Source organism: Belonocnema kinseyi, chromosome 6 (assembly GCF_010883055.1).
Source record: "Belonocnema kinseyi isolate 2016_QV_RU_SX_M_011 chromosome 6, B_treatae_v1, whole genome shotgun sequence".
Lineage (NCBI taxonomy): Eukaryota > Metazoa > Arthropoda > Insecta > Hymenoptera > Cynipidae > Belonocnema > Belonocnema kinseyi.
In genome coordinates this window covers 39,143,393-39,159,574 of record NC_046662.1, presented here as the reverse complement: position 1 = coordinate 39,159,574, position 16,182 = coordinate 39,143,393, and the positions used below count along the sequence as shown (strand labels likewise).

Here is a 16,182-nt window from a genome sequence, read left to right as displayed (position 1 = left end):
ATGTGATCAAAATTGATATATGGTCCAAAATTGGCTTAGTACACAAAATTAACATAGGACCCAAAATGAACACAGAGCCCAAAATAGACGAGAGGCCCAAAATTGAGATAGGGTCCGAAATTGACATATGGACGAAAAAATATATATAGGTGTTAAATCCGATATAGGGCCCAAAATTGATATAGGGTCTAAAATATGCATAGGGCCCAAGATTAATATAGGGTCTAACAGTCACATGTGTCAAAAATTTATATATAGCCCAAAATTTACAAAGGGCCCACAATTGAAATAGTGCCCAAATTCTACATGGGGCCCAAAATTGACATGTCCAGAATTTCCATATGGCCCAAAATTGAGCTATAACCCACAATTAACACAGAGACCAAAATTGAGATAGGTTCCAAAATTTAGATAGGTCCCGAAATTGAGATAGAGTAAAAAATTGTCATAAGGGATCGTCCATATATTACGTAACACGTTTTTCTTTTGTTTGAATAAAGACGAGCATAAAATTGTTGTGAATTTGAGAATGACACAACGATATAAACAAAAGAAAAACGTGTTACGTAATATATGGATGATCCCTAAGACCGAAAGTAGACTTAGGTCTAAAATATACATAGGGCCTAAGATTAGTATAGGGCCCACAATTTACATGTGCCTAAAATTGATATATGAGCTGAAATTGAAATAGGATCTAAAATAAACAAAGGGCCCAAAACTGAGATTGTAGGTCAATAATTGACAAAAGGCCAAAAATCGACATAGGGCTCAAACTCTACATAGGGCCCAAAATTTATATAGGGATATAGGCTACGACTTTCTTTGTTGTAGGAGCATGGCACCTACTTTGTCTAATTTTTTTACCATATAATATTTTGTGCACAATACCATTAATAGTTTTGATAAGTTTTCCTTTGGACTCTAAAGTGCCCCGTTTGCCGAGAATAACCCATGTGTGTTATCAGAATGAAAGATAGTGTCTGCACGAATTGCATCAAGGCTGCTCTACACATACAGGTATGTCATAATAACAATTATAACATAAATTTTTAAAAATTCTACATCAGCACCTTAGATCATTGGTCTCTCGTCTGTCCTCTTTGCTCGAGGTCGTCTCGTTGGTTTCGTCCCCCTCAAAACTTTCACGGACGAAAGCGTCATTGGTGAACGTGCGGGCCGTTCTCCAATCGAGATTCGAGATTCACCAGGAAACCGGCTTCGTCGTCTCACCGTGCATCCAACCACTATACTATACGAACTACGAAAAAATCTCATTAGTCTTCGCGGACAGTCTTATACCGCGACATCACACGGCGTGGTCTTCCCAAAAAAACATCAAAATTCCAAAATCCGCTGATATTTTTAATATCGTGATGTCTAGAGTCGAAACTTTATAGGATTCATCAACAAGTGAAAGAAATAAAGACCTGTTCACAATCATTTACATATTGTGAGTAGTGTGCGGTATATGACGGTCGGAATGCGTAAGAATGACATTTCGTATCTGCGCCCGGGAAAAAGGCGGAGAAAGCGCGAAGCGTTCGATTGGCGCGGGTTATTGAACATTTCTCGAACCTATGGAGCTTCCGAGTACACCAAGTTTGATCTGATTGATTTTAATCAAAGACTTCGGCCTACATCATCGAGTACCGATGAATCGGAACAGTCGACTGGATTTTCAGAGTTCGTTTTTCATTATTTTACTTTACGCAGAAATGTTGTCTTGTGCCAAAAGTATGCTTATTGACACAAATGGAATTTGCTTTTGAATTAAATGTTCAGAGGATTTTCATTTGTTTGAAAAATAATTTTTTTGCAACAATTTTGTAAACAATAATTTTATGTGGTTTGAAACAAAACGGAAAAGAGCATGATGCTTTTGTTTCAATACATCTTGTTCTCTGAGTGTTTACAGTGTTTTCGTTTAATTTTGGGAAAAGAATGCTCTTTGAGATGATAAATATCTGTGTTTTGAATTTGTTGGTTATCTATTTTTAATTTTTTGGGAAATATTTCATCATTAACCCACTATGTGTGGTTCCTGAGCGACAATAATACGGTAGACATAGATAGAGTAATATAGGTTTGGTTATAGAATGATATTCACTTTTTTGTGGAATGAAGAAATTTAAATATTAACGGAAAAAAAATTTGTCACTGAATTTTTTGTTTGAATTATAAAAACAGATTCGATGTGAAAGTATCATGGAACCAAACGAATATGTAAAATTGGCATTCTAATGATGTGCGACATTTGTGCTTTATGAAAGCCATTTCACTATTAAGATAGTTTTGAAAATTTATTTATCACGATTCTCTGAAGTTTGACATCAACAGTTTTTGACTTTATAGAAAGAAAATTGTCATTAATTTTAAAAAAACGAAATATTCATGTCCTAAAGTATGAAACCGTCTCAAATAAAAGTACAATTATTTGTTTTAGTTATGTTTTCTCGATGAATAAAGTAATCTTCTGGTATCATTATGAGAATTTATTGCGCATTATTATTCATAAAGCCAATGTTTTTTATTACAATGTATTAGCTTAATTAATTTCTTTTCGCGAGATGTTTTCAATTGTTTTTAAAATACTTACGAAATTTCTTGAGACCTAAGTGTTATTTGCAACAACAAAAATCAACACGTTTCGTTTGCTTGACAAAGCAAAGTAAACAAAGCAATTGCGCAATCTAATTTTAATCTGATAATCTCAGTATATTGAGTTTAAAGCAAAAAATGTTCATGTGGACACGCATATTTTAAATGAGTTAGAAGGTCTTTTCCTGGGTAAAATAAGATAATCTTTATACAGGTACATGTGTAATCTAACCTTCGAAGAAAACAATGGGTCAAACAAAGTTTGTCAACATTTGTTTCAAAGAAAAAATTTCTAATTAAACAAATTCTGTCTTTTGTGGTTGACTCTGAACCACATACATACAGCCTTTAAAAACATACATATCTAAAAATGGCTGATATAAAAAAAATCCTTGAATCTATATTTAAACAAAAATTTCCTTTTCCCAAATCATATAGCAGCAGGTAAAAAAATATATTGAAAATCATCTCTGTAGCTAAAGAGCAGTGACACTTGTTGGAATTAAATGAAACAGAAAGTAAAGAAAGTGGAATGTCATGTTTTGCTTGCTATACAAGATAGAATAAAATACCTTTTTCCTTTTAAACCAACGAAAATAAGAAAACAATTTTAAAAAAAGTAACAAATTTAATTTTCTATATTTAATACTACTATTCTAAAAATAATATAGTTCCTTAAAATGAAATAATCGGATGAAAAACATGGTTGTAAACCCTCCTCACGTGGAAGTAAGTACACAGAAGCTGTCAACTTAAAAAAGTTTTTTATCGCTTTGCGCTGACGTGAAAATCGTCAACATGTTTAAAATCATTCGCTTATCTGAATTTGCCTGCGATCAACTCCAACGAGTGTTATAGTTATTTAAAAAATTGCAATTATTTTTAAAAAAATTGAAGTTTTAAATGTTTATAATATAGAATTGTTAAAGAAATATTGAGAAAAATCGAAAATATGTATATAAATCCTAATCCAATGAAACTGACTCTACTCTCCATTAATGTTATCGTACATAATAACACAGGTATTATAATAATTACAACAATAATTTTCAGCCGTCTGTTGTGACTATTTCTTATTATTCTCCTTTCCCTTAGCACAGTTATTTCCTCAACACTTTACTCTAAAGTAAAATGCTTCTTAAATTTGAATAATTATTAGCTTGAAATACTTTTAAAAACTAAAGTGTCAAATTTTTTTGAAAATAATTGGTATTTTATACCAACATGTAGGAGAAAGCATTTAAATTGTTGGTCATATTCCAGTTTCACGAAATTACATACCGTTTTATTTTACTGTTGGTATTTATGAGTGCAGTTTTAACTGCCGATAACACATGTGGAAAATTCTTTGTTTTAAACTTAAAACGAGAATGTTGTCTGATTATGTAAGAACTATCCAATCATTTTCTTGACGGCAAGCATAGTTTACGTACTCAAGTTTGAGTAGAAAAAAAACTGGTTTGATTTAAGAAAACTATCTATACATTTTCTATTGTTATCCCATTGAAAATGCCTGAAATACAATAATTTATTTTTAAAAAGATTTTTTTAAATAACTTTATAAGCTGTAAGATTTTTTTAAGATTGTAATAGTACAATAATTAATGAATGAGATATTACAAATTTGCTATTTTTCAACTCACAAAAAATTTTAATTAGTGTTTTAATACGAGGTCAAGTTGATGATCATTCGAAGGTTGTAACATTGTTCTTACATTTGCTTTTTGATAAGATTCAAGTACAGGTAATTCAACTAAGCAAAGATGTAAGTGTAGCTATCTATATTATCAATCTCACACATTTTGGAGAACAGTGCTTTTTAATTTAAGATTTAAAAAATTACACACTTTGAGTTTTCGAGTCACACAAAATTTGAGGCTGAATTTATTTTTAGGTATTTACAATAGATAAGATATGCAAAATCAATAAAATGTCAACGATCACGGCAAAACACATTTTTGTGTGCCCGTTTTACATTGCTATATAAAATGTGAAACATAGTTGATATAGACTTTGTTATCAGTGAAAATAGATGATAATATTAGAGGGAGAGACCGTTTTTTTTCGAAAAAAAATTTGAAATTTAGTTTCAATTTATAAATAGAACGCTTTCGATTAATCAAGGTTATGAAAACATAAATTCAAGAAACGAAACTTCATGATTTTCATGAGATATGTTATCTTTTTTCTCTCATTCTAACGTGTCAATGCTCCCACAATGTGATTTTTTTCAATGGGACCGGAAATCGTATTGTAATTCAATTCAATAGATTCATAATCATCAAAGGCATAACTGTATATCCGAATAATTCCATACTATATGTTTGTATAAAATCTAGACAGAATAATTTTTAGACTATTGTTATGTGATAATTTGAATATAAGATACATATGTTTATTTGCAATACAATGTGCATGAATTGCATTTCATTTACATAAATGTTATAATTGAATATTTTCTTCAAGTGAGCATAAATTAAAAGCTCACTCTTTCTAAGAAGAAGTAACTCATCAATATTAACAAAAATTATAGGATTTGAGGAATAATTAAAATTATGGAAAATTTACTTTTCAGTAGGATTAATTAATTGTTCAATCTAAAGGTCATTATATTTAAAAAATGTTTTGCTTTGTAACATTTAAAATTGAAAACTTGTTTAATTTAAAATTCTTTCAAATTAAAACAGTACACATTTTTGAACATTTTAAATATTTTATTTTAATTTATTTAGATTTTAATTCTTTTCATCAATAAACAAAAATATTCTCCTTCCATTTTTTATGATTTTAGATAATAGATAATGTGAAATAAAAAAAATGTTGTATTAATATTAAGTGTATGCTTTTTCATAAATTATCAAAATAATTTAAAAATAGTTTATCTTCAAAACTTTCTAGTCAATAATTTCTAATGCTTTCTACCTTTAAAATGCCAAAAATTTGTAACTTTTTAAATCTAAATTTTTTAATTTTCTAATTTCCCAGCTAAGAAATGTCCTCAATTTTAAGCTTCTGGGTTTTAAAATTAAATATTTTTTGAGTTTTGAACTACAAAGCATACACGCGCGTGATTGTTATTTTTTAACTCGTGCAAATTTTTAACTAGCCATATAAAATTAATATTAATACAACATTTTTGTAGTTCATAGTATCTATGTATTTTCTAAAATAATGGAAAAGAAACGCAAGGACAATATTTTTAAAAATTAATGAAATTTTCTTCAAAATTCTAAGTTTAATTTTTGAAATCTAATGATTTTTTATTTACAGTAGCAATTTTAGACGAAAAGCCCCAACATTAAGCCTTTTGTTTTTTGTTGTGCTAACATCAATTAAAATGGTAAAAAAGTTCTGAATCTTCTTTGCAATCTTATGATTTTTTTTAAATTTCAATTCCATACGAAAAACAGAATTCGAAATTCTTCAAGTTAGTAAGTTTGATTATTTTACAAAACAATCATTTAATTTGAAATTAATGAATTTTTTTATAAATAGCAATTTCCAAGGTGAAACATACTAATATAATCTAAAGTTATTACAAAATTATAAATATTCTTCGTGATCTAATAATTTTTTATTATAAGTAACAATAATTACCCACGAAAAAAATTGAAATAACGTAAATCATATCATAAAATTGTTGAAAAAGTTGTAAATATTCTTTGAAATCTAATTTTGTCGAAATTAAAAATACCAATTTCCGAGAAAAAACACTACCATAATTCGAAATTCTTAAAAGAATCTAAATTTTCTTCAAGTTATAATGATTTTTGTTTGGAAAATACTAATTTCCTGTGTAAGACGGGTTCATCTGTAATTTTTCTTCAAAAAAGTAAATTACCATTAAAAGAGATGAATGTTCAAACCGAAAAAATCAATTTTCAAAAAAATCGTTTAATTTGCAACCGCAAAAGATCTTTTAGTCTACAATAAACAAAAATTAAGTAAAGATTGGTTTTATGTAACATTTCACTTTAGCGGTTTTCATCAAATCTCCACGTTTTGAAACCCAGCTATTTTGGATCAAAATTCAAAAAGTGAGCGCATTTTCAAAATTTTTCAAATCACATTTTTTCAAGATTTTAAAATTCTATGTACGGTTATTCATAGTACTCAGAAACTCAAAAAATTTATTCTAATGACTTTTTTTTATAAAAAGAAACTTATTAGAGTTAGATCATTTTCAAAATAAAAAAATAAAAAAACTAAAATGAACATTTTAAGCCAAACAACACATGATATGAAAAAGTCAGGAGAAGAAAAACGTAACAAAAATAATGAAAAATCCAAAAATTCAAATTTTCGGTCAAACTATGCAAGATAAGAAAAAAAATGAAAAAGCTAAAATTTTGCGCGCTGGAAAGATCTAAAAATTTGTATGAATTACTTTTCGATAGGACTCGTAGTTTTTTTAGTTGTAAAAACAACATAAAAATAAAAAAAATATAAATTTTTGGACTAACGACACAAGCTACGAAAAAAATTAGACAAAACTTATTTATACAAAAAGGGCTATAATTTTTTTCGAATTTTTTATCTAAGATTTTTTTTTATTGTACAGGATTTTACAAAATTTTAGGAATAATTTGACTAGTTTAAAACTTAAAACATTTTTAAGACTTTTTTATGGTTGAAAATATTTCAAAAATATTTTATCTTCAAAAATCTGCATTTTGTTTAAATTATTTAGAAATGTTGTATTATTTCTTTTTGAATTATTCAAATTTTTCCTAAATTAGAAAAATCTGAAAACTTAAAAAAATTGCCCTCAAACCTTCCAGAACCTTTTTTGATTATTCGGAAACACTTTTGGAATGTTTTCGAAAATTTTCTTTAAATAAATGTTGTAACATAAAAAACATTTTAAAATTTCCGACCAAAATCTTTTAAAAAATTGTATTCTCTTGAAAGTTTTCAAAACTCTTCAAACATATTTTTGTATGGATTCTTCAAAAATGTGCAATTTTGTTTTAAATAAAATTAATTTTGTATCTTGTTAAAACTTTTAAAAAGGAAATCTTCTACATACATTCTTTTCCGCCATTTTAGGAAATCATTTAAAATAAAATATTTAAAATAATATTTTCTTTGAATTAAATTAAAAAAAAAAAATTTAATTTACATTTAATTGACGATGTATGAAAATTTTCATTTTATTAACAGATAAATACATATAACCTCATTTATATTTAATGAAAGTATCATTATTTAATAATAATTTATAATTTAAAATGTATTAGTTAAAAATAAATTTTTATGATTAAATTCGTCATTTTTTAAAAGGTCACTTAAAAAATTCAAGAAAATTTTATATGTCAAATGATTCTAAGAAATTATTCAATTTTTTTTTCTATCGCATTTACAGTCTTTGCGTTTAGTAGCAATCATTTGCGATTACATGTAATTATGCAATTGCTCTACCCTAAAATTCAAAGTTACATAGGTACCCCAGTTCTCTCTCAATTTTTAACAAATTTTATTTAAATATTTACGTACCAAAAATCAATTACCCTTTATAATCTAATTGGATAATCCAATTAAAATTCATAAAAGGGACTCTTTCCTTTCGATTAAAAAATAATCTATCATTATGATTGTAAACAAATAAGATTAATGCTCAGAGCGTGTTTTTAAAGTCACGAGGTTTGCACACGGCTGTATCGATGATATTGCTTCGAAAAAAATAAATCAAGGAATTTAAGTGTAATCACACTCGTTTGCACACGGCATCATTGACAGATAGAAAATTTCTACGTAATAGGTAGTCAGATCAGTACTAAGTACACATCTATCCTCGTCAAAATTACTCTCCCAACGATTGACGTAACTATAATTTTTTATCTTTTTTTTTTTTGTTATACAGTGAATGTGATTATGTAAAATATAAGATTTTTTGCGAATAAAATATCTCACCGGAATACTATGGCAGACTTGTGAGTAATCCCTATACAAAATATTAATTATCACTAAATTATCAAATTTACCACCCTTAGAAATTTATAAACCAAAATTTTTCATAATTTTTATTTTGTTTAAAAATCATCACCTGATTTAAACATTTTTAAGAATAATTTAAATAGTTGTAGACTTATTACAGGGTCAATGTAGCTGCTGTAATTTTGAAGAGTCTTCGAACCTAATTTTTTATTTAGTTTTTCCATTTTTTTATAAATAATAAAATGACGAAAAAAATGTTCATGTTTAGTATTTGACATTCCCGATGGTCGGCAGTGATAGGCAAATTGTTGCAAGTCACCTACGTTTCATTATAGTTAGTTAACAATTTTGCATCATGATATAATAAACAAAGTAAATTTTATAAACAAATTATTTTTTTAAAGTGTGTTTCTATCTTTTTCAATAATTTTACGTTTTTTAAAGTTATATTGTAAGACATTTGGATGGAAACAATATTATAATGCAGAAAATTTCTCTTATATTTTTTCTTGTTAATATTATAAACAAGTTTAATAAAAAAAACACATTATTCAGGCATTTAAAGAGGGAAAAAATTTTATTTTCCGAGTTCAGTTCTTTTAATTAGGAAATTCACGATAATATCAATGTCAGTCGTATGTTTGAAGTTTGAATTTGTTCAAAGAAGTCATACTATGTATCAACAGTCTGTATGTTTATGAAATTATCATGGAATTCCCAATTAAAAGGACTGCCATTAAAAAAATCTAATTTTTCCATAAAAAAATGCCTAAATAATGTTTTAAAAATGACACAATTATTATTATTATTATTATTATTATTATCAAATAATCACGAAATTTGCGGAAATTAAAAAAAATTATCTTTAAAAATATATTTATTAAATTATGTATCAAATTATTTTTATTATTAAAATTTTACCTATTTATTATTATTATTATTATTTATATTCTATTTTATTTATTTTCAACTGAAAAACTATTAAATTATATTAATAAATTTTTAAAAATTGTTAAAAAACATAAAATTAATCAACTAAATTATGAATGTTGCTGAAATTATGATGAAGTTCCCAATTAAAAGGACTGAAATTGAAAAAAAAAAGAATTTTCCCGTCGAAAAAGGCCCAAATAATGCATTTTTCTATTAAATTTCATTAGAAAAATCACACAGTTGATCAAATAATAACAAGTGTTGCTAACATTTTTGAAAAATTATCTTTAAAAATAAATTTTTAAAATTAAGAGAAATTTCCTTCATAATAATATTGCTTCTAATTCAAATTTAATTGGGACTTTTATAACAATTTCAGCAACATTCATAATAGGTTGATAAATTTGATGTTTTTTTAAAAAACTTTGTAAAGAAATGCATTATTCGGTCACCTCTAAACGATTTTTTTTTAATGTCAGTCCTTTCAATTGGGAACTCCATGGAAATTTCAGCAGTATTCATATTTATTTGATAAATTATACGATTTTTTAAACAAACTTAATAGCCTAATGCATTATTTGTGCATTTTTTCGGAAAAATTAGTTTTTTTTGTCTCCTTTTAATTTGGAATTCGATAATAATTAAATCAGCAACACTCATACTTTGTTGATAATTTGTATGACTTCTTTAAACAAACTCAAACTTAAAACAAATGACTTCCATCGAAAAAACGAATTTTTCCATTAACAGATTGTCCAATAAAGCATATGTTTTTTTACTTTGTTTTAAAAATACATAAAATTTTCTCAACCAATTATATTTGTAATGATATTGAAAAAAACGAGTATTTTCGCCGCATATACAAAAATAATGCATTTGTTTATTTAATTTGTTTTAAAATAATGAAATTTATCAACTAATTAATAATTTTGCTGAAATTATCATGAAATTATTTATTTTTTAAATTTGTTTTAAAAAAATCATTGAATAAATAAACTTGTTATGAATGTTGCTGTAATTAAAATAAAATTTCCAATTGACCGACTGGCATTGAAAAAAACGAATATTTCTGTCCACAAATGTTCCAATAATTCATGTGTGTACTAAACCTGATTTAAAAAATCATAAAACTTATCAAGTAATTATATATTTTGCAGAAATTATCATTATAAATAAATTATTTGCTTAAAGCATATTTTCTATCATTTTCAATAATTTTATATTTTTTAAACTGATATTGCCAGAAATGTAAATTGGAAACAATATTATAGCAAAGGCAATCTCTCTTAAGATTATTCTGGTTAATATTATAAACAAATTAATAAATAAATGCATTATTGTAGAATTTATGGACGGGATTTTTTTTTCAATGCTAGTTTCTTTAATTGGGAACTTGATGATAATTTTAGCAAAACTTATAATTTGTTGATAAATTTTATAATTTTTAAACAAATGCATTAATTTGGCATTTGTTTTACTATTCTGTTGAAAATTCTTTTTTTTTTTGGTTTAAAATATAGTTTTTTAACAGAAAATTCCAATTTTTTATTTCTTTTGAGAATTTATCTTTGTCGTTTGCAAATTTAATAATTTGTTTAAAAATCCAACAGGTTTATTATAAATTTTTTTTTTTGTTGAAAATTCATCTCTTTGGTTGAGAATTGGACTCATTTGTTAAAAATTCATTTTATTTATTGAATAATCATTTAGTTAGTTGCATACTTTTTTGTTTTAAAATAATTTTTCAAACTCATAATTGAAACATTAAATTTTTTCTTGAAAATTTATAGTTTTGTAATTCAAAACTTAATTATTTAATTGAAAAAATATATTTTTGGTTGTAAGTCCATCTATTTTATCAAAAAATTTATTTTCTTGGTTGAACATTCAAAATTTTAGTTGAAAATACATTTTTTTAAGTTTGATTGTTTTGTTGAAAAACTATCTTTTTTTGGTAGAAACTTTATCTTTTTTATTAGAAATTTATTTTTTGTTATTGAAGGTTCATCATTTTAGTTTAAGATTCATTTCTCTGGTTAAAAATTTAACTATTTTGTTGAAAATTCGTGTTTTTTGTTGTTAGAAAATTATGGTTTCTGACGATTCCTTTTTTGCTTTGTAATTTATCCTTTTTAATTGAAAATTCATTTGTTTTGTTGCAAATTCATCTTAAGTTTGGAAATTCGAATAATTTTTTTAGAAAATTCGTCTTTTTTTGTTGATAAGGTAACTGCAGCCAAACTCGGAAATAAGGACGCTTTTGCTTTTTCACGGCTGTGAGACCACCGCACAGCATAAATTCTCGGAAGAGATATATCCGGGGGCGTTATATCCGAGTTTTACTTCATTTCCAGATTTTTTTACTTCAAAATTCAAAAAGCTTGTTGGAAATTAACATTTAAAATTATTTCGGTTTGAAAACTTAAATTTTTGTAGAAAGTTCTTCTTTTTGAATTAAAAATTAAACCTTATTAATGAAATTTCTTTTCTATATTAACCGAGAAACCTCTCTCGACAGAAAATAAATGAATTAATTATTGCACATTTCGTGGAGAATTCATAATTTTTTGTTGATGATTCATTTCTTCAGTTGAAATTTAACCATTTTGTTAAAAATCTCTTTTTTGTGTTGAAAATTAATTTCGTTAACTGAAATTTTAATTATTCTCTTTTTGGTTTAAAAATTATATCGCTAGGTTGAAATATCAACTTTTTGATCGAAAATCCAATTATATCTGATTAACATTTTTTTTACAGATTTATCAGTTTAGTTTAAAGTTCTGATCTTTGGTTAAAAACTTCACTATTTTGTTAGCAATTATTTTTCTTTGGGGCTTAAAATCAATTGTTTTAATTAGAACTTTAAATATTCTATAAATTGAAAACTCAACTATTTGATTGAAATATCAACTATTAGATTCAAGAATTGTTTTTTGTTAATGATTAATCATTTTAGTTGAACGTTCTTCTCATTGGTTGAAAATTTAACTATTTTATTAAATTTTTTTTTTTTTTGATTTGAAAAGAATTTTTTACTGAAAGTTTAATCATTCCATTTTTGGTTCAAAATTAATCTTGTTGAGTTAAAAACTCAAGTATTTGGTTGAAAATTTATGTATTTTTTTTAAGATTCGTCTTTTTAATAGAAAATTAATCTTCGTGATTAAAAAGTCATTTCTTTGGTTGAAAATAAAACTATTTCTTCGAAAATTATTTCTTTATGTGGTTGAAAATAATTGTTTCAGTAGAAAATTCATCTCTTTGGTTGAAAATCGAACAATTTGGTTCAAACTTAAAAAATTTTTTGGATTAAAAATATTTTTTATTTAATAGAAGTTTAATAAATAAAATTGAATAGTTTTAAATAAAAATGACAATCCAAGATTGAAAATAACATATTTCTATATGCTCTTTTTTTGAAATAGCAAATTAGTAATTCACCTTTCCACGCCTTTTCAGAGCATTGTCTGGAAAAGTGTGTAGTCAGACATAATTTTGTAACTCTGGGACAATGTTGCCAAAGCTGATTACGATAATCGGAGTGTAATTCACGGGCTGGCACGTACGAGGAAATAAATATTTATCTGTAATTGTGCATGTCTAATGGCTTCCTTTCCTCTTCCAGATTCAAGGACAAAGCAGCCTTTGGATATGGAACGAGTATTCCGCCCAATAACAATGAACCTGATGACAGCAACATGACTACAAAAAAAGTGATCTTCTGCGTCCATGGCAAACTCTCTGGATGCTGCACTGTCATTAAAGGTGGCACTGGCGATGAAAAAGGAATCATCGACTACCAAAATCCGACACTCAGTGAGTTACTCATTTTTATAAACATTAATACAACATTCTGCGAACATTGAACATTTTATTTTTTGATTGACTAGATTATTATTCTAGAAAAATAATTAGCCTTTTTTTAAAAAACAATCTACTAAGTGAAACTACTTTGTTGAAAATTCCTTTTTTTATTTGGTTGATGATTTATTATTTTAATTAAATATCTTTTTTTGTGTACAAAATTAAACTATTTTGTTAACATTTTTTTTGTTATTTTTTTTTAACTGAAAATCTAACTTTTCCAGTCTGGTTAAACATTTATCTTTCATAGCTTAAAAGTCAACTATTCTTATTGAAATAAATGTATTTTAATAAGAATTACTCTTTTTTGGTAGAAAATTAACCTTTTTAGTTTAAAATTAATTTTTTTTTAACTGAAAATTTAACTATATACTTATTTTTGAACATTAATCTTCCTGAGTTGAAAATTCAACTATTTGTTTGAAAGTTTTTGTATTTTGTTGAACCTTTGTCTTATGTGATAGAATATTAATCTTCTTGGTGAACATTTAACCCTTTTATTTGACAATTCAACTATTATGTTGAAAATTCCATAAAAAATTTAAATATTTGGTTGGAAATTCATATATTTTGTTCAAAACTATCAGTTTTTTTATATTTAAAATTAATTTTTCTTTGGTTGAAAATTTATCTTTCTTAGTTGAAAATGTATCTAGCTTGTTAAAAATTACTCTTTTTGGGTAAAAATTCAAAAATTTATTTTAAAATGTTTGTATTTTGTTTAATTTTTTCTTTTATATTAGAATATTAATTTTCTTGCTGATTAATTCACCATTTGGTTTGAAAACTCAACTATTAAGTAAAAAATTCTATTTAAAATTAAAATATTATGTTAAAAATTCTTGTATTTTGTTAAAAACTATTAGTTTTTGGTTTAAAATGAGTTGTTTTTATTGAAAATTAATTAACTTTCATCGAAAATATTTTCTTGGGCTTGAAAATTAGGTTTTCATAGAAAATTAATTTCTTTAAATCAAAATTTAACTATATCATGTTTGTTTGAACGTTAATCTTCTTCGATTGTAAATACAACAATTTAGTAGCAAATTTCTGTATTTTGTTGAAAATTTCTCTTTTTAGTTAGAATATTAATCTGATTGGTAAATAATTCAACTTTTTATTTGAAAATTCAACTATTAAGTTAATAATCCCGTTCAAAATTAAAATATATGGTTGAAAATGAGTTTTTTGTATTTAAAATTAATTTCCTTAACTAAAAGTTTATTCAACTTTTTGTCGAGATTTTTTTTATAGAAATTCAATCTTTTTCGTAAACAATTCATCTGTTTTGTTGAAAATTTATTTTATTTGGTTGAAAACTTATTTCTCTAACTGAAAATTACACTTCTATTTTTTATTGAAAATTTATCTAGTTTGCTACAAAATACTCTTTTTGATTCGAAATTAATTTTTTTTGACTTGAAACTTAGGTTTTTTAATAGAAAATTAATTTTTTTTCTTCGAAAATTTAACTATTTGTTTGAAAGTTTCTGCATTTTGTTGAAACTGTGTCTTTTGTGTTAGAATTTTAATCTTCTTGGTGAAAAAAAGTATTTTTTGTTTGAAAAGTCAACGTTTAAGTTAAAAATTAAATTTAAAATTATCATATATGGTTGAAAAGCCATGTATTTTGTTAAAACTGTTCATTTTTGGTTGAAAATAAGTTTTTTTTTTATTGAAAATTAATTTCCTTAAGAAAAAGTTTATTAAATTTCTTTATCGACTTTTTTTATAGAAATGTAATCTTTTTAGTAGAAAATTCATCTTTTTGGTTGAAAATTTAACTATTGCGTTGAAAATTTATTTTAATTGGTTAAAAACTTATTTTCCTAACAATGTCTCATATATAGCAGTTTATTGATGGAATCGAAGTAATACAGAGCAAATATAATGAACGTAAAATGCTAACAGTTACAATACAAGTTACTCGCGCAAGATCCAGTTCAAAAGTGTAGAATACAGATTGCCGACGCATAAGCCTCACCAGTGGATCATATGGTTCCGCAAAGTCGCCACAAGGAGGCGACAGGTGTCGCGCGCGTAGATTTTAAAATCCTAACACCTCCCCTCGAGTTAAGGGACTTTCATTCTTTACATTCTATTGGGGGTGGTGATTCAGACCGCATTTTTCCGCACACCACACATATTTTGGCCTCGGCAGACCTTTAGTAAGCATATCGGCAACTTACTTATCCGTAGGGATATGGCACAAGGTCAGTTCCTTTTTCTTAAGTAATTCTCGAATAAAATGGTGCTTCATGTCGATGTCATTACTACGCGCATGAAAGGTTGAATTTTCTTCTAGTTTTATTGCGCTGTTATTGTCACAAGATATACAAATATTCGCTGCATCCCTGAAACCAACTTCATGCAAAAAACGACGCAAAAAGATACATTCTTTTGCCGATTCGGCTAACGCTATGTACTCGGCCTCGGTAGTAGAGAGCGCAACCGTTCTTTGCTTTTTAGCGTCCCAGGAAATAGGCGAACCGTTCAACAGAAAAACATACCCGGTAAACGAACGACGATCCTCGACGTTACTTCCCCAATCCGCGTCCACAAAATCTTGCACCGGCTCGTAACCCTTCTCGAAGGATAAACCAATGTCCATAGTACCCTTGAGGTAACGGAGAACACGCTTAGCAGCTTTCCAATGCTCTTCGTCGTGACAGTTGTTGAAATTCCCCAAGTAACTCACAGCAAAGCTGATGTCTGGTCTCGTTGCGGTCGCCAAGTAGTTCAGAGCACCAACTACCAGGTGTATACATATGAAACCGGTATTTTTTCAAGAAAAAAACACATTTATTTCAAGAGAATGATAACAAATATTTTATTCAAAGTATGCGC

At 26.4% G+C, this 16,182-nt stretch overlaps 1 protein-coding gene across 4 annotated transcripts in view; it reads left to right on the top strand.

Moving 5' to 3' along the window:
- The window catches only part of LOC117174523 (zinc transporter 2-like), a 142,593-nt gene that overhangs the window by 80,670 nt on the left and 45,741 nt on the right, over positions 1 to 16,182 (top strand). For 2 of the 4 annotated variants that reach the window (XM_033363719.1, XM_033363718.1), the window contains exon 2: positions 13,097 to 13,287. In XM_033363719.1, coding sequence (XP_033219610.1) covers positions 13,097 to 13,287 — 191 coding nt within the window. Of the gene's footprint in view, positions 1 to 1,086; positions 1,687 to 8,461; positions 8,535 to 13,096; positions 13,288 to 16,182 lie in introns of those variants that run through there. The other 2 variants (XM_033363717.1, XM_033363720.1) reach the window with 2 other exon arrangements.